Source organism: Leptidea sinapis, chromosome 23, assembly GCF_905404315.1.
Source record: "Leptidea sinapis chromosome 23, ilLepSina1.1, whole genome shotgun sequence".
In the NCBI taxonomy this organism is placed as follows: domain Eukaryota; kingdom Metazoa; phylum Arthropoda; class Insecta; order Lepidoptera; family Pieridae; genus Leptidea; species Leptidea sinapis.
Genome location: NC_066287.1, coordinates 5,465,331 through 5,490,194, shown reverse-complemented (window position 1 = coordinate 5,490,194; position 24,864 = coordinate 5,465,331). Strand labels below are relative to the sequence as shown.

Below are 24,864 nucleotides of genomic sequence, written 5' to 3'. Positions count from 1 at the left end.
TAATGTGTTGATTCTTATTGTAGTTTTCTTTACATTTATACACACATTATGCAAATAAAGATATATTATTATTATTTTTATGACACGGTGATAAATGGATTGCCTGAATTCAATGATTTAAGAATTACTAATAATTATCTCTTAATTAAAGCCTTTTGCAATATTAACTTTACTTACGTCATTTTTTGAAGAATTCGATAGGAGTGCGGTTTGTTTCTGAAGAAATTTTGTTTTGACGTCATAAAACTGACTTAATATCGATTCACATTTTTTACAAATAAGCTGTGGAAGACCATCGAACGGATTAGCCTGAAACATTTCAAATTAAATTAGTATTTATTATGATAAAACATAGATTGTATCATTTAATAACAATAAGGACTTAGGCTATCGAATCAATTTAATGCACAAATAGGAGAGAGGGTGCTCGGTTAGGAACTTATTCTAGGACCCTACTGCGATGGAAAACGCACAAGAAATGGTAAAAAAACTAATTGCATTTGCCTACGAGAATATCTTAAAAATATTAAACACACGAACACAACACAAAAAAGGAAAACGAATAGATGGACATGGATCTCTTCAGGAGGCCTTAATGAAATCGACTACATTCTAACTAATATGAGTAGTCTATTTAAAGATTGTAGAGTCGTGAAAAACATCAATTTTAACAGTTACAATTTCTATAATTCGAGCAAACCTAGTTAATTCACAAAACCAAACAAGACCATTTAAAGTAAAAAACTATACAATCCATAACAATATTGATTTCGAAATATTGAAAGTAAATTTTGAAAAGATAAATATTGCCACAGAGGCGTACAGTACACAGAATGCCTATGAAGCGCTTTGCAATGCCATCAAATCATCAATTATAAAAGAGAGAAACACAAACAGACAAGATATATCAAATATATCGATGAATCTTTTGGATAAGAGAGCTGAGTTAATTAGAAAAGAAAACAAGACAAAATCGGAGCGAGCAGAAATTACATGTCTTAGCAAACAAATAAGAAAAAAATATTAGAAAAGAAAAAGATTAAGATCATTCGAAAAATAAATAGTTCAAATGGAGGAATTAAAAAAGTTTTGCAGCAATTGACAGATAAAAAAGAATGTATACCAAAGTTAAATAAAAAGAAAGGAGATACACAAATGTATTAATCCTAGAAGTGAGGCTTATCACTTTAAAAACATAAACAATTGTTTAGAAAGGAGATATTTAAAAAAACGACAAGATCTAATAGCCATATAGCTACACACTTATATTCAGGTAGAAAACAGGTACAATCAGTCAACTTGCCAGAAAATTACGAAACACCAAAAATACTACAGAGAGAGGTCGAAGTAGCCATTGAAAATCAAAAAAGGGACAAAGCCCCTGGACCCGACAATATAACTACGAAATGCTCCTATCTTGTAAACAATTAGTTGCTTCTATTTCACAAAAGCTTCTTAATAATATTATATTCACAGAAAACTTTTTGCCGCAGTTCTAGAAGAAATCTTCCGGAATCTGAATTGGGTAGGACCCAATTCAGATTCCGGAAGATTGGAAGGGCCTAAATATTAATGGAATAAAATTAAGTTATCTAAGATTTGCGGATGACTTAATAGTTTTTGCCTCCTCTCATTTGGAACTAGTGGAAATGATACATGACCACGAAAACAAAGTCGCCTAGTGGGTCTGACTTTAAATATTTCAAAACTAACGCAATGACAAATAGGATAGAACAACCAATTGTAGTAAGCAATAACAATATCGAATATGTACATCAATACACTTACCTAAGACAAGTAATATCACAGAAAGATCAAGGCAACGAAATTGTTGCAAGAATAGGACATGCTTGGAAAAAATACTGGAAACTCAAATAAGTAATGAAAAGCAAATATATTAAAATAAACATAGAAAGAAAACTTTTTAATACTCGTGTGCTTCCTGTATTGACCTATGGTTGTCAGACTTGGTCGCCTACTGTTGTACGCAGCACCAGGGAACCCTAATGTTCACGGAGACACTTCACTACTACACTGTTAAATAAAACCGAACTGATATTCACTGTATATTTGTTTTGAACTGACTACTACAAATGATTGGCAAATAATAGGATTATCTAAATAAACATTAATAGCGCGAGGTAAAATAATTACTTCTATATTCAGCGCCATCTATTGGAATCCAATCAAAGCCACATATCAAATCAACTTGAACATCCTCCACCGCCAAGGACAGTCTTGTTTTAATCTGGCAAGTGACACAATTTTGAGATTGCACGCTGCTTTATTCCAGTGCTGGTACGGACATCGTAAACTCGAGTGAGACCGTCTTTCTCTGGATACATTTTCTCAATACGTCCCAATTGCCAATCTCCAGGCGACAATCTTTAATCAGCACCAGCTGTCCAAGGCTTATCTCAAATTTAGGTTTCAACCACTTTGGACGTTGTTGAAGACGGGATAAGTATTCTGATTGCCAATGGGTCCAAAAATCTCTTAACATTCTCTGTAAGTATTGCCACCGATTCAAATGAGAGATTGCAACCTTCTCGTAACTGGTGTCTGGTATCGTAACTGTTGGCTCTCCAATAAGAAAATGAGCAGGTGTCAAATAATTTAGATCTTCGCCTAAAGCTGTTAATGGGCGGGAGTTTAAACAAGCTTCAATTTGGGTAAGCACGGTGTATAATTCTTCAAATGTTAGTGTTGAGTTTTTTAAAATACGTTTTAAGTGGTATTTTGTGGATTTCACACCGGCTTCCCATAAACCACCGAAGTTAGGAGCTACTGGAGGTATGTATTTCCTTCTCGTTCCTCTGCTATCTAAAATTTTTTGAAATTCTGTGGGAAGTTCATTTCTTCCTTGTCTCCACATATCCAATAGTGCTTTCTCTGAAGCCACAAAAGTTGTACCATGATGAAAAGGCAGATGTATGATTTGTATGTTTTCGCTCCTCGACCTTTACTTATTCTTGACGAAATGGGCCCTGTTAAATCGACACCACTAATGGAAAAAGGACGCGATGGATTCACTCGGAGATCTGGTAAATCTCCCATCATTTGTGTACCGGATGTAGCATTGTATCTAGCACACAATTTACATTGTCTGTAGTATCTTTTAATACTTTGTCCTCCTTTAATGATCCAATATTTACTTCGTAGGTAAGTGGTCATCAATTGGGGACCACCGTGTAAAGTTTTAAAATGAGCTTCGCACAGTAACAGGGGTAATAGGACATTATCTTTTGTAAGTATAATGGGATGTTTTCTATTAAATTTTAGATTTGCCTGCTTCAATCTACCTCCTACTCGTACTAATCCATTATCATCAAGGTAAGGGTTTAATGGTAATAATCTACTGTTCGCATTAATAGCTTTTCCTTTCTTCAGGTGAAGTATGTCATCAGGGAATTCTATCTCCTGCAACATCTTTAAACATATAGAAAGTGCTTCTTCCCTTTCTATACATGTAATATGATTAGGTAATTTTTCTTTTACTTTAAAGTTCTTCCATCTTCGACAGTATGCGACTACATTTAGCAGTTTCTCTAAGGACGAAAATTTCTTAAGCAAGGTAAGTTTCGATTCCATTTCGTTTGTAGGTACATTAGTCACTGCACATTTTCCTGAAATACGTTTTTTTTCTTCTGTTTCAGGTATGACTTCTGTAGATAGTGACACACAATTGCCTTTTAGAAACTGGTCCTTGCCACCACAATTCACAAGTCTTCAATTTACTTGCCTCTAGATGCTGGATCGGCGGGATTATCCTTTGTGTTGACATATGACCAATGGGTATCGAGTTCACTACGTATTTGAATCACTCTATTTTTCACAAAAGGAGACCATCTGTTTGGGTCACCTTGAATCCATGCAAGTACTATTTCAGAATCAGTCCAAGCATATGTTCTATTTAACTCAATTCGAAGAGTCTTCATAACATGCTTTACTAGTTTTGCTACCAATGCGGCTCCACATAATTCCAATCGTGGTAGTGTTAGGGCTTTGACAGGAGCAACTTTAGTCTTCGCAGTTATTAGTGAGATCTTTTTCGGTATACCATCTGAATTCTATTATATTCTATTCTTAGAATTCTTAGGTATACAACTGCAGCATACCCAGCCAAGGATGCGTCTGAAAACCCATGTAGTTCAACTGAACAGTTGTTAAAGTAACCATATCCTCTAGGAATTCTGATATCAGAGAGATAAGGTAAGTTGTTCTGATATGTGATCCATTCATTTTTTAGATCATCTGGCAGTTCTTCGTCCCAGTCTAACTTTCTTAGCCATAGCTTTTGCATAAATATTTTTGCTGTAATAATTGCAGGTGCAAGCCATCCCATAGGATCAAACAGAGAAGCTATATGACTCAATACATTTCTTTTTGTAAAAGTGAAAAAGTTATTTTGTGCTGTTTTTAAGTTATCTTCATGAATTTCCCAAATTATTCCCTGTGTTTTTATACTTGCTTTCCTATCCATATTTCCTATCTATTTCTTGCAACTTAGCTCTTTTTTCTGGCTCGAGTGTTACCAGAAATCTTTCACTATTCGAAGACCATTACTGCAACCATTTCTGCACTTCTATTGCTGTTTCAACGTCATTCTCCCCGATAAAACATCATCCGTGTAAAAATCATTTCATCATCAATCATTTAACACAATTTTCTTAGCTAGGGGAAATCTACCATCTTGCGATTCATCTTTTGCAACTTGTTTTAAGGTCTTCTTTGGCGATATGGCGCACAAGCTGTACCGAACGTCACGGTTAGTAATCTATAATCTTGCAATTCATCTTCTGGGTTAAATCTATATAATATACGCAGAAAGGCTCTGTCCTCAGGGCGAATCCGTATTGGCGATACATTTTTACAATGTCTGCCACAAAACATATTTTGTGTGTTCTCCATCGCATGATTATATTTCTTAATTCCTCTTGTAGCGAGGGCCCGATCAATAATTCTTCATTTAGGGAAATTAAATTACTCCCTCGACAAGAAGCATCAAACACGATCCTAACTTTACTCGTTTCTTTATCTTCTCTTATCACTGGGTGATGAGGAAGGTAGACTGATTTATTTTTTATCTGTTCTGTTGTTACAAGTTCCATATGATTTAATGTTAAATACTCTTCAAAAACCTTATTATATTCTTCTCTAAGCGACTTATTGCTGTTTAATCTCTTCTCTAAGCTCTTGAATCTCTTAAGTACAATTGCTCTGGAATCTTTTGGTAAACTTGAGTTGTCTGTACGAAATGGTAAACTAACAATGTATCTTCCATCTTCTTGTCTAGCTAACGTTTTCTCATAAATCTCCTCAGCTCTTACTTCAAGTGGATTAAGGGCATCTTTGCTCTGATTCCCAGAATCGTTGCAGCATGTGTTCTAAATTGACATTTAAGTGCAAGCTGACGATTCCACGGCTCATAGAAATTTCCGATTTTGCTCCTCCAGAAATTATCCAAGTTGTGTTTCTTGAGCGACCGCACTCAGTACTCCTGATTTATCTTTAATAATGCCGTTCATCAAAATCTCAGTATATACATTGACTCCGAGTAATACATCAATGGGCCCTGGAGTGTTGTAATTTGGATCAGCAAGACGTAGTCCCGTTAAATGAACCCATTTTTGATTATTTATTTTTGTAGCTGGCATTATTTCAGTCACTTGTTTTATAACAAATGCGGTACATCTCAATCTAAATTCATGGTTAAATCTTGATGTGAATTCTAGCTCCACCGGATGCTTAATAGAAGTAGAAATTTTAACAACCCTAGTGACTTGTCCTTCCACTTCTCTCTTTCTCAATTGTAATCGTTGGGCTGTTGACTCTGATATAAACGATTCTTGAGAACATGGATCTATAAGAGCTCTGACTGTTTGTTCTCCTCTGCTTGTATGAATGTTTACTAAGGCTGTAGCTAACAATGTTACATTGCTCTGTTTAGATACATGGGATAAAATGTTCGGAGTACTAGTTGTGTTCTCTTTTGTTTCTCTTTTTTCAGTATCGGTTTGGTCTGTATTCTTTGGCTTCTTTGTGTGTAGCAATGTGTGGTGTTTCCTTCGACACTTATGGCAGGTAGTATTTCTTCTGCAGTAGCTAACGCTATGTCCTGGCCATAAGCAATTAAAGCATAATCCCTCTTTCCCCACAAACTCCGATCTCGTAGTTGGGTCTCATCGCATTTGTAAATAATATGATTCACAACACAGTCTAAGGAAAAGCCTAATTTATATTAGGCCTTTCCTTAGACTGTGATGGTTGTATCATCTCTAATACTCTGAATTTTCCTCCAAGGAAGTCTTGAAACTTCTTCCATGTTGGAAGTTCTTGTACGGGTAGGTTTTTCAACTCTTCTTCCCATTCCTTGTGTGATTCTAAATCTAATTTATTCACAATTCTTGTACGGATAGGTTTTTCAACTCTTCTTCCCATTCTTTGTGTGATTCTGGATCTAATTTATTCACAATAATATGTATCATTATTGGATCCCAATTATCTATATTAACATCATTGTTTTTTAGGTTGTTGAGACATTGAGTTGTGGTATCCAACAAATTTTTAATTCCTTTGGCGCTAGCATTGGTAAGTTTTCTTTGTGATAGTAATCTATTGAATATGGTATTGACAATAACTCTTCTATTGTTGTATCTTTCTTTCAGAGTGTCCCATGCGACTTCATAATTTTTATCTGTTATGGATATGTGCTTTAGAAGTTGTTCAGCTTCCCCGGATAAGCTCGTTTTTAAATAATGCATTTTCTGTATGTCACTAAGTGATGTGTTGGAATGTATAAGCGACATATACAAATTTTGGAATGTATTCCATTCATTATAATTTCCATTAAATTGTGGAATGCTTATTTTGGGCAACTTCACTTCTTGAGTGCTCTTTCCACTGTTTGGATTTTGGGACTTTGTATTGCATGCTGTGGTTGCATTTTGTCTAACACGTCAGTTAACTCACGTTTAGCCATAATATACTCTTCATCGCCTTTAGAAAAAAAGTCATCATCGAAATATTCATGCCTTCTCCGTTGTTCTAACGTTGCAACCTTTAGAATTTCAGTATGTGTTTCTCGAAAAGTTTCCCAATATTTTTCCAAGCTCTCAAGTCTAATTTTCCCATAGTTAGCATTTAATCTTGCTTTTGGTGTCTTCTTAAAATTGATTTAGGTTTTCGAAATAGTCGACAAGTTGTTCCCTTGCAGGACACACAACGTTTCCATTGTTCTTTATAATACCAACACTTTAACCTCAAATTATATAAAGTCTATATATATATAGTTTGAAAAGCACAAAATTCATAAAGAAAGGATCTTAAAATTTAACAAAGTTCAAATTCACCAATAAATTAATTTTTCAAAGACTAATAAACTATTGTTCCAAAATTTACGAAAAATTAGTCTTTCATATTGACTGACTGAAAAGTACAAAGTTCAACCATTAACAAAGTCCACAAAAGCAAGCGTGCATCATACCCATCCAAAAGCAATCCAATATATTGGCCACTTCACTATACTACTTTCACTTCACTATCACCACCTAACCAACACACTGCATGGTGCTCCAAAAACAGAGTCTCGGCCTAAATCCGGCTCGAAGGACCAATGTTGTACCCAGCACCAGGGAACCCTAATGTTCACGGAGACACTTCACTACTACACTGTTAAATAAAACCGAACTGATATTCAATGGTCCATGAAGGAATAGTATAGGAGGAATATGTACAACTGACTTATTAATATTTATTTTAGATTTCCACAGAGCATTATCCGTTGAAAGGTTATTCGTTAGATGACATCTCTTCCTTCATCAGCATTTAATGCTTAATTACAAGATTGACCATTGCTTGCTTGTAGTTTCTGTACGTCAATTGCTTGCGATGTATATGCTTTTACAACATGATCCCAGAAAATGTACAAAACAAATATGTTACGAAATTTAAAAGAATTGTTAAAAAACGTTTGTGTGGTTATATCAAAACGATTTTCTTAATAATACCGCCGACCGGGAATGGAGCGAACACCCGCACGCTATTTAACTATAAATGTTAATTGTACGATATTACATTGTAATCAAGTTTTGAAAAATAAATGGCCCGCTGAGTTTCCTGCGCCCGTTCTTCTCATATCTGAGGGACACTGTTTCGAATGAGTGGTAGTTTTAACGTTCAATATGTGATTACTTGAAGTGCATCTTATAATCATTAAATTATGGTCCTTCGAGACGCCTAAGCTTCTAAATTACCTAGGATTCACATAAAATAATTTACAATGAGTCAAAGGGGAGTGCCAAGGGTGTCGTAAGAGGCGATTAAGTTTACTTTTAGTAGTGGGAGAATCACGCTGCATGCTTATGACGTCAGCACAAACGGGCCAGACTCGTCTGGCTTAAGTACAAAAACTCGCACATAAAACGGGCGTGAAATAGCGGCCTAGCGCCACTATGTTTCGCACAGATTAGTGTCAAGGACCCATCCCCTCCCTCCGTCCCTCCAACAGAACATGTCAGCAGTCCTCAGAGATTTTACCTCAGGCTCTGCGAGAGTCGGAGTCCCTCCCTGAGTATTCTCGCTCGGGCAGCCCGTCGTATCTGGGCAAGGCAAAGAACCGCGCATTTCCGAGAACAAACGAGGCAATCAATAGCACGTAACCCCGCTTAATGTGGACTTTTGCAACATTAGGACAATTCACTCCAATTTACACGCCGTACACCACCGCCTTAAGAAGAGCAGCCATCCTTGTCTTTCCTTACGGAGACGCAGATATCTCGACCGGGCGATACAAAATTGAGCATATTAAGTTTTTGCCTCTTATGGATGTTTGTTCTGTAGGGAGGAAATCTGTCGCCGTCTCAGCAATTTTGAGGGTACTGCCGGCTCTCAGGCTGCGCATACAAATTGAGGACAGCGTCCGCATCTACACGTGTGTCTAAAGGTCCCATAGTAGTAACGTAAAAACGGATCATCTCGTGGGCTGCGAATCAATCGGCAATTGACGATTTGCTTGTACAGATCCACACCGCTGAAATCGTATTCTAAGGTGACTTCAACGGGCGCAGTTCCACACAGCTTGGGTCGCGCACCATAGACTACGCATGGCGATCTGTGCATAATTTTGCATTGGCTTGTAGTCTGTTCCAATGGGTTGAGTCGTCAACGCGGCTTCCAGACATGGACAAACATGCCGACTTTATTGAATCTTCTGCATGCTTACTCATCCCGACAGCTACCAGTGGATTGTCGACGCTCCTCTTGGGACTTCCGACCATTGCCATTTTTCATTGCCTGGTTGGGAATTTGGTGCCTATCCAAAGACCTTGTCGCAGAACTCCAGCATAGAGCAGAACAGAACTAGATGTCATCAGAATGGGATAGGAGGATGCGTTCTATGCATATTTTTTGCACCCTACCCTCGAGGCAAGGGGCAAAGTTCTGAAAAGGAAAAATAACCAAGCCTCCAGGTTCCAGATTCTTTTAGCGGCAAATCGCACGTGCGAATTTTAACACGTCGACAAAGGCCACGAGCAGCTTTGAAGTTATCCGACTGGAACACGCAAGTTCTGGGCGTTGCTGGCGACAGCTGCTCTTGTTAACTTCAACCAGTCCACGCGGCACATGAGGATGAACCCCTGGCCCTTACGGCAAAAGAGAAAGCCGATTGTTGTCATCTCTGGTCTGGCGCACCCCAGTATCAGCTCGAACCATTTGACCACATGCAACGCAGAGCTGCTCGAATTGTCAGTGATCTGTGAATAGCTAGATCACTTGGCGTTGCATAGAGACGTCGCTTCATTGTGTATCTTCTACCGCATTTATCACGGGGATGTGTTCCTCGACAGTGAGATTTACTAGGAACTTTCTTCCACGTATTACCTAATTGTGGAATGAGCTTCCTTGTGCGGTGTTTCCAGGAAGATACGACTTGGGTACCTTAAAAACAGCGCGTACACCTTTATATAAGACCGTCAACGTTCCTGTCATACTTCTGGTGTTGCAAGAGAATGTGGGTGGCGGTGATAACTAGGTACACTAGTGTGTCGTCCTTATCCGTGAAAAAAAATTGTATTTGTTGATAAGGCATGTATAGTTTATATAAAAAATATAAAAACTGTATATTACAGAGTACACTCGGAGCAAATGATACGTGTATAAGAAATAAAAAAGCACTTACATCTATGTCAAAACAATATTTTATTTGTTTTTGAACCTCGGGTACAATTTGATACTGTCCCATTTCATCCAAACACAACCGACATGTTATAAAAAGCTTCGGGTCAACTTCTACTTTATTCATTTTTGCCTGCAAAAAAAAACGGTTTAAAACATTAAATGAAAGTTTGGAATTTCGGCTTTACTTTAAGACCTAATAATATCACATAATTTTTTTCGGATGTCAATGTCGTTCCTGGAGAAACTACTCGAAAACAGGCCGATCAGCCAACTACTTCAAACTTAAAGGAAATAAATAAAATAAAGTTTACTTCAGATCTATACTACTTGAGCAAAAAAGAGAACTTGTAACTATTTTAATATATATCGAGGACGAGTTTCAAGACACTGCGCTTGCGTGAGCAAACCAGATGCAGCGGCGCAGCCTGATTAGCATCCTGAATCCATTATTATATTGGCCTCACAAAACGCTGATAGACGGCTACCTGTAAATGGTCCACGGGCTGCACTTGTAAAATACCCGGCAATATGCTTTATTTTTACTGCATGCCAACACATCACATTGGACTGCCAAACTTCTCTCTCAATATGTATACCTAGTTATCGGTAATCGGTAACATAATACCCGATGTTAAACTGATAGACGCGTTCTAATTCATTCCGCTTAGTTTGATCGCGGGCACGGATTCAAGGTTTACTACCGTTAGTCCAGATACTCACTTTTATTGGCATTATAAAATAAGCCATGCATTTGATGAGCATAGCCTTGACAATAAGAAAGAATAAGCTAAGAAAAGAAGAAAAGAAGCTAAGAAAGACTAAGCCTAAGCTAATGCTGTTGAAACTAAAGTCATCCAATTTTGTTACTGTTGAGATCATCGATTAGATCGTTGATGTTAAACAGCTTTGGTGACGTTATCAAGGACTTCTATCAAGGACTTCCTGACACCGCATCTCAAAACTGTATGACATAGACAGCTTATCGGACAGTATCACACTGTCTATTTGATTGTAAGTACTAATACGAAAGATACGCAACAATACCGCTGGCACTTTTTTTTCCTGATTCTTTTTCCACAACACATCGACCCTAATTAAAAGGTTCGGGAGAGAACTAAGAAACAAGCTAAAAGTAGTGTTCGAAGATTATTTTCTCTTAAGTACCTTCGCAAAAATAGTAGGGAAAGTTTTGTTAACAATAATTGGGACGACAAAAGTTCAAGAGGTACAAGTGACACATACATAATAAGTAGCTCATTGCTAGTACTCTAAATATTCATATGGACCGGTGTGCTACAATGGTCAGTGCTCAGAACTATGACCCGAGGACATTCCTGTAGTCATTTTCTTAATTTTGCTTGACACTTGCTTGGCAGAAAATCAAAAACTTAGAACACATTTCTAGTGTTTTTGAATGTTAGACGCTCCTCTCGGACCGTCTTACCCATTGGCTTAGAACACCACCGACACAATTTACAGGAAACCCAGCTTAAACGTTGTACTTATTCCTCGCAATTTCTAGTAGGCTCTGTGGTAGAGCTGCAACTCTATGGAGTAATCACCCCAACATATGAAAGTCTGAAAGAGATTCTTTGCTAGAATTTCGGTGACACTCGCTCAGAGGAATGTATGGCAATAGAGTTAGAGTTACTTAAACTTAAGCATAGGTATACTTCTTACATTTTTTTTATTTTTTTTATTATTTATTTATTTATTATATACAGACACTTTATCACATAATATTACACTATATTGGTCCCTACACTAGGCGTAGCCTGTCCTGTAGGCAACCAATTTACATCCTAAGGTTAACAATATGAACCGAAAGGTCAAAGAGTGCACTCTGTATATGTGTGTGTCTCTGGGTGTGTGTGTATGTGTGTGAGGGTGGGTGTGAGTGAGTGTGAGTATCTGATTAATCATGTTACAAAGTATTAACATTATATGAATGCTAAGCTATCACTTTAAGAATAGCTTCCATGTCTGCATAAGTGAGTGTGTGTAACCATCTCTGTATTTTAAATTTGACCTGATGGACCGAGCACTTTTTAATAGAACATTTTAAATTTACCTTGTTGTATATATATGTATGTATGTAAGAATGGGCTAAATCTGCTTGCAGATGTTGTATTTATTATTGGTGTTGGAATCTTGTACGAACAGCTATCTTGTAGGTTTTTATAATTAGGCAAATTCAAGACCTCCTTATGCATGCTTGTCATAACACGCAAGATAAATATACCTCGGACAGAAAGAAGTAGTGAAATAGTGAAACGTATATCCAGTTTTGTCATCGAATTCAAAATGTAAGAAGCTTGCTTTGCCAAAGTAAACAGACTTACTCATCAGTGACTTAAAGCAACAATAATGATAGTCTATAACAACACAACACTAAACGTATTCCTATACAACTTACCAGAAGATAAGATTAGGATAGTAAGATAAGGGTTCCTCTATACTTGAAGATGCCCGTAGCACAGTGACAGAAGAAGCAAACTTTAAATTTCAGGACGACTCTAAAAATAAATAAATTAAATAAACCAAACCTTCAGACCTCACCAGTGGTTCCAAATCCTGTAACTTAATAAACTCAAGGGTTAATTTACCCTTTAGTTCAGAGCCAAATAATAATTTTAGAGTAAAGCCACAAAATAATTTTTAGTTCAGCATCCCTGAAAACTTTGGGTATGGACCATACTTGGGTAAGGAACAAACCTGAAGGAGATTACTACCGGCCATGCAAGGTACGATTTAACGTTTCAGCAAATTGGTTTGGAATTCGGTATTCCGCCATAGCAAATTTTTTAGTTCGGGATCCCTCACCAGCAACCACCAGTGACTAAGGCATCAAACGCTGACGTCACCAAGCGTACTGCACCCGTAAGACAGAACATGATGGTAAATGGAATTATATTCTAAAGACCCATTTGCGGATTACGAATACACCTCAGACACCGAGAACTATATCACCCTGCCAATGAATGCTACTACCTCGAAAATGCATACGAGATAAACTCAAGAGAATCTCAACCAGAAAATTTTCAGGATTTAGCAGGAAACGAATGTAGTGAAGTGATCAATTTAAACAGTAATCTCTATCGCAATAGACAGTATACGTAATTTATCGCAAATAGTGATATAATAATAATATAAAGCCTTTTATTTACTTTTCATGACATTAAAAAATATATTTAAAAAATATGTTTAGCAAGTAGGTATTTCGGACTCATAGCACAGGTTCTACCTAGTTTAAGCTCCTGTCTCTCCCAACTGTAGTTTTAATATTTTAAGAATAAGTATTGCTGTACTATTGTAACTATACTACTTATTGGGAGAAATATACGTATTTTTTGAGATATCTCATGACCCCTTTCGGGTATAGGCCTCCTCCAGTTGCCCCCATTTTTTCCTGTCATTAGCTGTTTTCATCCAGTCTCTTATTGCCAATAATTGAAGTATGTCGACTATCCAGCGAGCTTTTGGTCTGCCCCTTTGTCTTTTGCCTCCTGTACCAGTACATTTTGTTACTCTTTTAGGCCATCTATCGTTAGAAGAACGGACGATGTATCCTGCCCATTTCCACTTCAAACGGTGTGTGTGTATGTTTTTACTATTGACTTTGTTAATGGCCTTGATACCAAGCAGATATCTCCATAGCAGGTACGAATTTTTGACGTGGTGTTTTTATTAAAGATCCAGGTTTGGGCACCTTACGATACAGAGGCCAATAGACTCGAATCCAACACTTTTTTCTTAAGTTTAATTGAATGTTTTGATTTTAATATTTCTTTGTAGCTCCAGTATTTTTTCCGGGTCATGTTGATTCTCCTGTCTTTTTCATCTAGGTGTCTTGTGTTTTTAAATGATATTTGTTTTCCGTGGTAGAGTTTTTGGAGTATTTTGTTTAAGACCTATATTTCCGCTAGAACCGCTTAGTTCTGTCAGCTTTTCCTCTTTTCACAAAATTTTGTACCGTTTGTGTACCGGACTATTAATAGATACAACCTCCTCTATTTGTGACAGAAAAAGATCTGGCTGACCACGTAGTGTTCGTACGGAAAAGGTGGTCAAAGCAGTGATGAAGTTTGCGCCTAGAACCATGTCATGTATTTTAAAAGATAAGACATCTTGCTGGCGGACTTGCAACCTATAACAGACGTATTGGTCATTTTTTTTTATATTTATTTGATAATTTAAAAAAGAATAGGGTGGTAAAATGGAAACAACTACTGAAGCGGTACGCAAAGGGAGGTCACAGAAAAATATTTTTTACGGATGAGAATTTTTTTACAATTGACCAACATTTTTGCAAACAAAATGACCGTATTTATGCTCAAAGCATTAGAGCTTCTTTAGGGAAGCTTTCCGAAGGAAGTCGACAGAGTGCAACGTGGGCACTATCCGACTTCAGTGATGGTTTGGTGGGGTATAAGCTATGAAGGAGTGACTGAGCCATACTTTTGTGAAAAAGGTAACAAAACATCGTCACAAGTGCAAGATAACATTCTTGAGAAGGTAGTGAACCACCATGTTCAATAGCCAAGAATGATGGTCCTTCCTGCAAGACTCAGCGCCGGGTCATAAAGCTCGGTCTACGCAGTCTTGGTTGGAAATAACGTTTCGGACTTAATCAGAGTTGAAGACTAGCCGTCGTCTAGTCTCGATCTTAATCCATTGGATTATGATTTATGGTCAGTTTTAGAGAGTACGGCTTACTCTTAATGCCATGATAATCTGGAGTCCCTAAAACAATCCCAACGATTGAAAGTGAAGAACTTTCCCATTAATGAAGGAGTCCTAAATCCAAGATGGCGCCTATGAATTTTAACAACTTCTCTTCATGGGTGTCTTTTCATGGTTTTCGGGGTCAACAATATCGAATATCCGGTCAAAATCGAAATCCAAGATGGCGCCTGTGAAAATTACCAACTTCTCTTCATGGGCGTCATTTACATGGTTTTCGGGGTCAACAACAACGAATATTGGGTCAAGATCGAAATCCAAGATGGCGCCTGTGAAAATTACCAACTTCTCTTCATGGGTGTCATTTTCCTGGTTTTCGGGGTCAACAATACGAATTTTGGGTCAAAAACGAAATCCAAGATGGCGCCTGTAAAAATTACCAACTTCTCTTCATGGATGTCATTTTCATGGTTTCCGGGGTAAACAATAAAGAATATCGGGTCAAAATCGAAATCCAAGATGGCGCCTGTGAAAATTACCAAGTTCTCTTCATGGGTGACATTTTCATGGTTTTCGGGGTCAACAATAACGAATATCTTGTCAAAATCGGAATCCAAGATGGCGCCTATGAAATTTACCAACTTCTCTTCATGCGTGTCATTTTCATGGTTTCCGGGGTAAGAAATAACGAATATCAGGTCAACATCGAAATCCAAGATGGCGCCTCTGAATTTTACCAACTTCTCTTCATTGATGTCATTTTCATGGTTTTCGGGGTCAACAAAATCGAATATCGGGTCAAAATCGAAATCCATGATGGCCCTGTGAAAATTATCAACTTCTCTTCATGGGTGTCATTGTCATGGTTTTCGGGGTCAACAATAACGGATACTGGGTCAAAATCGAAATCCAAGATGGCCCCTGTAAAATTTTACCAACTTCTCTTCATGGGTATCATTTTTATGGTTTTCGGGGTCGAAAATAACGAATATCGGGTCAAAATCTAAATCCAAGATGGCGCCTATGAATTTTACCAACTTCTCTTCATGGGTGTCATTTTCATGGTTTCCGGGGTCAACAATAACGAATATTGGGTCAAAATCAAAATCCAAAATGGCGCCTATGAAATTTAACAACTTCTCTTCATGGGTGTCATTATCATGGTTTCCGGGGTAAGCAATAACGAATATCGGGTCAAAATCGAAATCCAAGATGGCGCCTATGAATTTTACCAACATCTCTTCATTGGTGTCATTTTCATGGTGGCGCCTGTGAAAATTACCAACTTCTCTTCATGGGTGTCATTTTCATGGTTTTCGGGGTCACTAATAGCGAATATTGGGTCAAAAGCGAAATCCAAGATGGCGTCTGTGAAAATTACCAACTTCTCTTCATGGGCGTCATTATCATGGTTTCCGGGGTAAGCAATAACGAATATCGGACCAAAATCGAAATCCAATATGGCGCCTATGAATTTTACCAACTTCTCTTCATTGGAGTCATTTTCATGGTTTTCGGGGTCAACAAAATCGAATATCGGGTCAAAATCGAAATCCATGATGGCGCCTGTGAAAATTCCCAACTTCTCTTCATGGGTGTCATTTTCATGGTTTTCGGGGTCAACAATAACGAATATTGGGTCAAAATGTAAATCCAAGACGGCGCCTATGAATTTTACCAACTTCTCTTCATGGTTGTCAGTTTCATGGTTTCCGGGGTCAACAATAACGAATATTGGGTCAAAATCAAAATCCAAGATGGCGACTACGAAATTAACCAACTTCCCTTCATGGGTGTCATTTTCATGGTTTTCGGGGTCGACAATAACGAATTTCAGGTCAAAATCGAATTTCAAGATGGCGCCTATGAAATTTACCGACTTCTCATCATGGGTGTCATTATTTAATGGTTTTTGGGGTCAAAAATAACGAATATCGGATCAAATCGCATCAAAATCGAAACCCATGATGGCGCATATGAAATCTACAAAATTTTCTTCATGGGTGTCATTTTCATGGTTTTCGGGGTCAACAATGTCGAATATAAAAGGCCTTTCTAACAACATGCTAAATTAATTCTTCATCCCCTAAATATAGAAATATTTACGTTTCGACTTTTCACCCACAATATTAACAAAACACATTCCGTTACCAATCTAATTAAAAAAAACGTAAAAATTTTATTTTGAAAGATCTTACTAATGATACATGCAAAAAAAAAATTTCATTCTCTTTTTAACCACAAAAAGCTCTACCCTTCTTATCAATTATTACCACCATATTATGTCAAGAAGAGTTATTTCAATAGATATTGTAATCATAAGCTATTACATAAATGTAATGTATCTTCCTTAATCCCGCATTATTTTCAAAAGACCAAAGGAAATGTCATGTATCAAACCTGAATCTAACTTTCAAAGACCTATCCAACGATACCCCACAAGGTAAGCCTCCAGTATTATTTTCAACTCCACTTTTATGGGAGGTGTCCTTAAGGGGAAAACTACGTCCAAAGCACCAGACAACACAAAAAATGGCGTGCGTACAAAGTACACACCTCAGAAGTGAAACTTATTTGTGAATGCCAATTTTTAAATCTCGTTTATACTAATAGTTATCCTAATTTGTTCTCTAAACCAATTGATTTTTGTCAATATTAGAAATTATTAGATGTCTTACTAATTATTATTACTCATTAAACCTGCACAATACGAAGCTAGTAGGGCAGATGTTCTACTTACTCGCGGCCGCGCGCTAAACCTGCATGACATAACGCTAGTAGTGAAGTTGTTTTACTTAATAGCGGTACCTTGTGCTTCATGCTACATTCGCATTTTCTCACTCTATCTCAATCAGACTCAATCTCCCTCCCCTCTTCTTGGATAAAAACGTCCTTCATTTTCATGACACTTTATTCCGTTTCATCCGTAAACATTTTACCCTCATGCGGGCAAAGAAGTTTCACTTCAAAAGTGATCCCAAATTCGTTCTCTATACCCCCGAGAACCTCTAATACGATATCTATATTGTTGAAATCATAATTTTGCACGGCGGCCATCTTGGATTTCAAAAATGACTCCAAATTCGTTTTCTGAGCCCTCAATAACCTCGGATACGATACCCATTTAGTTGAAATCATAAATTTTGCGCGGCGACCATCTTGGATTTCAAAAATGATCCCAAATTCGTATTCTGCACCCTCGATAACCTCGGATCCGATACCCATATTGTTGTAATCATAATTTTGCGCGGCGGCCATGTTGGATTTCAAAAACGATCCCAAAATCTTTCTCTGCGCCCTCGGTAACCTCGGATACGATACCCATATTGCTGCAATCATAATTTATCACGGCGGCCATCTTGGATATAAAAAAAACTGCGTTTACTGCACACGACGTTATGCGACAGAATTTCAGTCTAAAGGTCTAATATTTAACTACTAAACGAACACATCAACCAATTATCAAAAATACATAGGTATAAAAAAAAACAAAAGTCAAACTTGCTAAAGTATCAAATTCATTTGATTCCCGCAATTAACTTTAAGTACGTGTATGTGTTTGAGCGGTGTCAGTGTAGTGGTGCGATTCAATACCTCTCTGTTTTGAGAACGCGTCCTTAAGTTGTGATGTACTCACAACTATGAATATTGATTATAAGGAAATAATCACATTAAAAAAAAGAGAAATAACGCTCCCAATTATGAAAGGTTAGACACCCAAGCCTGCGGCCATTTTCATTTTTCCCCGCCCACACACACATTTCATTCAAGCAACCTGCGAAGGGCGCGGGGTTGCAGACGGGGGGCGACAAACAACGGAAATTTTGCATTATTAAATACTTAATTCATTATTATATCCTCTTGCTCAGCGTCTCTCAACCGCAGGTTCTGCTTGACGTGACCACCACTGACTCCGAGTGCAACGTTTCACGACATTGTTGTAACACCGTTGTGTCAGTCTTAATCTTATTGAATATTGTAAAGATCAGGGCTCTAATTTCCTAAATTTGTGACACTGAACAAATTTTTCGGAACACGTATTCTTTCACGTCTTGTCCCCAAGGCTTAAACAACCCTTTCACAAGTTTAAATTGATTCCTTTACCTATTAAGTTAACGGCCTCATCCCTTATCCTTCCTAGGTACCTATACATCCTAGTGAAAGAGTTAAAGACCAGGCCACTCTCATAGTCATGACGAGAAGTTGGCGAAGTCTGGTTCCTGTGTTTGGAAAAATACATCACACAGCTTGTTTGAGACTAAGAAGACAATTGCGTCACTGAGCTTATGAATTTAATGATGAATAATCTTTTCCACGTTAAGCCCTTGCTCATACCCTAACAGCATGGGTATCTACCTGGTAGATCAACTACATTGAATCTTGTGGATTTAGTTAGTGACAATACTCAAGCTTTCACAGATGGCCACGAATTGCATGCTATTTACACTGATTTATCTAAGGCCTTCGATGTGGTTGACCACGGACTGGATCATAGAAAAACTTGGTCACGCAGGAATATGTGCCTCTCTACTAAGGTGATTCGAATCCTATTTGCAGAAACATTCCCAGATTGTAAAGATCCGTGGCTTTAAGTTTATCACAAGTACTGTAACAAGAGGGGTTCCACAGGGCTCCCATTTAGGGCCCCTTCTTTCTTGGTATTTGTGAACGATTTTTCCATTAATTGAAATTCAAATTTTAAATATTTGCAGACAACTTAAAAATTATCGAGAAATTCGATCTACAGAAAATACGAACATACTACATGGTGATCTTTCGATCTGCGATTGGTGTTTTTGTAATAGGATGGTCTTAAATTCTTCAACTTTTTTTACATAAACTTTTCTCGAAAACGATCTCCTTAACGACATACATACTTCCTAAATGCATGTCCACGAACAGAAGTTTTTACAATGCGAGATTTAGACGTCATGGTTGACACGAAATTAGATTTACGAGAGCACGTTGACTATATTTCCAATAAGGCATCCCGTCTTTCAGGTTATGCGATAAGACGAATTACATTTTTCAAAGACACTGATGTGTCAAAGATACTTTTTAACACCTAGGTGCGTAGTCTTTTAGAGTATTGCAGTCCAGGGTTGGAACCCCTCTTATAAAGTAGATAATATTAAGAGGTTAGAAATGAAAAGAAAAGACGATCGATATATTGTGTACAATACAATAACAATCAAAAACAAAATTGAAGATGTTAGAAATATGCGTGTTAGGAGGAATGTCAGGAGGAGACTTCTAAAAGTGGATATCACAGTCGAAGACCAGCAGCTAGGATAGCTGTCAGCTAATCTTAAATTGCCCCGTGGGCACGGTGCCCAATTGCAAGGTTAAAATTTTCTCGAAATTGTGCGACGTGGATAGATGTAGAAAGCAAGGTTTTATTTTCAGATGAAGCCAGAATCTCTATATTCGGTGAGGACCGACGTCATAAAGTGCGAAGAAGACCAGGAGAGCGTTATGCAGTCGTATATTTTGAAGTAATTACGCCGTACCGTGGGGGCTCCGTCATGTTTTGGGCTGTCATAACTTCTGAAGATCGTACAGAGTCAGGTTTAGTAGAAAATGCACAACGCTACATCATGGAAATCCTAATTCCTCATGTACAACCAGCGTTAGCTATTACAGGAAATACTGTTCTGTTTATGGACGACAATGATCGAGTACACCGAGCGGGCGACGTAGACGCTTAATTAAATAAAGTCGGAATTCACGATTAGATTGGCCAGCGCGAAGTCACGGCCTCAATCGCATTGAGCATCTATGAGACGTAGTCCTATCCGCACAGAACATCCAAGAGCTTAAAACTGCTATTACGGCTGAATGGGAGCGTATTCCCCAAGAACTCATAAAAACAGCCCTCCTGTTTGCCTTATAAAGAAGACTAACAAAGAGTTGACCAAGAAAAGAGTGTATTGTGGGAAACATAAGTGAGATTAAGAAACAGACAGCATATGCAATGAAATATTTAAATAAACTAAGCTAGCAATAGTAGCTATACTTACAGAAATATTAAATGCAGTTATGAGCACAGTAATTATCCCAAAACAACATACTGAATCCAATAATAATATTATACATAAAAGGATACAGATCCATCAGTCTGATGTCCAACATAATATATGAGATCTTTGCAACAATTAGAAAGAAAGGTGGCCGAACAATAGCCAATGCAAGCACATTTCTGTACTAGACTTATATAAAATTCAAATAAAAAATAGAAAATAAATTTAAATTGAAAATAGTGTAAAAAAATATTATATATTTCATTATAAAAAAAGCGTGGGATGTAGAAGAATTATTAAAAGATCACTTAATTCAGCTAGCCCGAGATCCCCGAACTAGCTCTTATAATAATTTGCTCAGTTAAATCACGCATTAATAATTTATTGTGGAAATATAAATTCACTGCCATCTATTCGCTTCTAAACAAATTAGATACTTTAATTTTGTGGAACTGTCTTGACATGTTGCGCGTTTCCTTTGTAGTTTACAATAAATTACTAGATGGCACTTATTAGTGATTTATTTATTTAAAAATTATATAAATTAACAAAAATCATATTTTGCAAATTGAAAAATTGAATAATTTTATCAAATTAGTGTACTGTCATCGGTCCTCAATAAATCTACAAAGTTTGAATGAAATCTAGCTGTTTAAAGTGGGTCAAAATCGCGCCCAAAGAAGTCGGTTACAAACATACAAGTGAAGCTAATATAAGGTGTGTAAATAAGAAATATGCTGAATATCAAATAACATATTATATAGCGAAAATACTACAAACACAGCTAAGTATGGATCAACCAGAAAACAAAATATATTATAAATACAGACAGGTGTGAGACTAGGAGACCCACTCTCACCAACACTCTTGAATGGAAAGACTATGATAGATAGCTATCAATGGTCACAGAAGGAATATGAAAGGGATCAAAAGAATGGGCAAAGTAAGGAATAGCAGCATCAGATTCAAGACCAAAGTTCAAGATATAATCCAGAAAATCAGAATAACAAAGTGGAAATGGACCAGACATATTATTAGAGGAATAGACAAATGGAGTAAATTATTCACCCCATGGCACCCAAGAAATGGCAAGCGAAGAAGTGGCAGACCACAGAGTACTTGTGATGAGAATATAAGACAGGCTGCAGAACAACCTGGGGTATAGTGGGCACAGAAAGGCAGGAATGGAGAAGATTGGAGGAGGCCTTGTGTGGCCTTGGCGTGAACTGGCAACCGGACACAGTAATGCAGAAAAAGAGAAATTTATGAATGATAAACTGTCCGATTAAAAGGCTAATAAACCTCAAAGCTAATATACCTATAATAAACCCTGGATAGAAGTGTGTGGGTGTAGACAAGCAAAAGCTCTACCTCAAAAAGACTTCAAGCACTCTTACAAGCTCACAAAACTTCATTTCATTAAAAAGCATCATATAGGTGTCACTGACATTTCCATGTGCAGGGGATGCATAAAGGCAGAATAGATAGCCTCACACATTGTTCTGGGATTTGGCCACATAACCGGCCAAACTACCACCACCACACAAAATAGGGGTGTGGAAAGCAGCCCGTGATTACCAATAACCTATATACCTAATGTGGCCCTACGGCCTAACAAGATTAAAGGCAAAGGATCTTCTCAACAGTAAATTGAAGTAATGTTGCGTATCTATAATGGGTGTGCATTCATGCCCGGGTTTCAAACATCAATCATTATGGATATGCCCAAATCAAAAAAAAAATCTATTTTCTGACTGGACCAGACCTTACAGTTGCAGTTAAAATGGAGAAAACTAGTTCCCTGCCTATAGATACAGCACTGGATATCAAAAATTTGGAACTGGAACTTGTTTTGTATGCCCTTGTTCTAAAATCAATTAAAAGAATAGAAGAAATACAAAAAAGAGAACATAAAATATACTTAGGGAATTAAGATATAAGCACAAGTTGACAGTTAAATATCGCATATTGAGTAATTTTTTTTTTACCAATTTGGTTATGTTGTCAGCTCCATACTTATAATGTATTATTTACTGCAGTATGCTAAATTATAACACAATACTTAAAGTATATTTATCACTACACATATTTTCCCGCCAATAATGCACAGCCATCTAGTTGACATCATTGGAACTAATGGATAGATCATAGAATATCAATTGAATGTTTAAAATTTTAAATACCAATACCTTATACCTAATATTTTAAAGGTTCTGTCGTCTGTGGTTAGCATAACGCATTACGCCATCTAGCCGACGTCATTTGAAATACCTAATGCATATAAAATATCTATCCAAATTCCCAATATAATTTATTACAAACCTTGGTGTTTAGCAATTGAAGAAAGGGCAAAATACTATTTGGTTGTTTATCAAAAATATCCCAAGGAGTTTGTTTAGTGAGTTAAAAATTGTAATTAATACAGACATGTCTAAAATCCAAATCTGGAAAGATTGGTTGTTATGATACTGAATTACCTACAAGTAAAAGCTTATTACAAAGCACAAAAAAGACCATAATATACTTACCAATAATTATAGAAGAAAATGTTATAACTAATATTCCCTGTTCCTCGCCATATAACTATTTAAATTATTGAAATGAAAAATCCAAAATTCTCTAACGCACGCTATAATGTCTAAACCAGACTGAAGCTGAATTGTCGTCTGTCACTGTCACATCTCCCAAGTGTCAGGGTGCAAGTGTCACTTACGTGACAATTAAATAATTTGACTTAGGTTATTGACATACCCGTGACTATTTGTCTATGGGCATATGAGAATGAAATTTTACATGTAAAATAAAATGAAACAGTATTACCTGGTATTTACATCCTCTTTGTCAAAACAGTAGATAGAGTTTCGCCAGCGAGTCGTGACAGTCGAATTTTTTTTAATTCTGAATCTGACAACACTTTATTTTTATTTAAAGTTTAACGGCCCTACAAATAAAAATGTTTTATAACAACTCTATTCCACCGTTATACCACAGCAGATTATCTTTTTATGGAAAAGGACAAACGAGCGTACGGGGCACCTGGTGTTAAGTGATCACCACCGCCCACATTTTCTTACAACACAAGAGGAATCACAGGAGCGTTGCCGGCCTTTAAGGAAGGTGTATGCGCTTTTTTCGAAGGTACCCATGTCGTATCATGCCAGAAACACCGCACAAGGATGCTCATTCCACAGCTTTGCAGTACGTGGACGAAAGCTCCTCGAAAACCGCACTGTGGAGGAGTGCCACACTTCCAGATGGTGCGGATGATATCCTAACTTGTGGCGTGTCGTGCCAAGGTGGAATTCGGTGGCATAAATCAAGTGAAACAGCTCTTCGGAACACTGCCGGTGATAGATGCGGCATCTCTACGCAACGCCAAGTGATGCAGCCGTTCACAGAGCACTGGGTCCCTGATAATTCGAGCTGGTCTGCGTTATACCTGGTCAAATGGATCGAGCTGGTACTGGGGTGCGCCAGACAACAGATGACAGCAATATTCCATGAGCGCTAGAATGTGGGCCGGTTTGAAGTATTGCCGTGCTCTATTAATGACGCCCATCTTCTTCGAATTCGAATTGGCAATCGCTCGAGATTTCGAGACCCAGTACTCTGATACTAGATGAGGCTTTAAAGGGAAAATTGGTAATACGACAAATGGGGTTATTTTTAGTGGTAAACGCGCAAACATGAGTCTTCTGAGGATTCATTGGATAAGGTTCCATTTACCCCATTCTGCGACCTTCTCGTGATAGGACTCTATAGAAGACATAAGTTTCTCCCGGCACTGGTCAAAGATTTTCCGAGAGAGAACCCATGGACCGTGTCTACGGCATCACCACTGCTGTCGTCTGCATGGCAATGTATGTTGGAGGTGACCAACATATCATTGATATGCAAGAGAATCAGCGTGGGAGATAGTACACGTTCACGGGCTTCGGGTTCGAGCAATAACCGTTGACAACGACCTGTATGCTGCGCCCAG

The 24,864-nt window shown here is 37.6% G+C and overlaps 1 protein-coding gene across 1 annotated transcript in view; it reads right to left on the bottom strand.

Moving 5' to 3' along the window:
* LOC126971355 (uncharacterized) overlaps positions 1–23,539 on the bottom strand; it is a 29,591-nt gene extending 6,052 nt beyond the window's left edge. Inside the window, exons 1-3 of the mRNA XM_050817640.1 lie at positions 23,411–23,539; positions 10,181–10,309; positions 178–309 (exon numbers count right to left, since the gene is read on the bottom strand). Coding sequence (XP_050673597.1) covers positions 178–309; positions 10,181–10,303 — 255 coding nt within the window. The 5' untranslated portion in view covers positions 10,304–10,309; positions 23,411–23,539. The remainder of the gene's footprint in view (positions 1–177; positions 310–10,180; positions 10,310–23,410) is intronic.
* Positions 23,540–24,864: the final 1,325 nt, after the last annotated feature.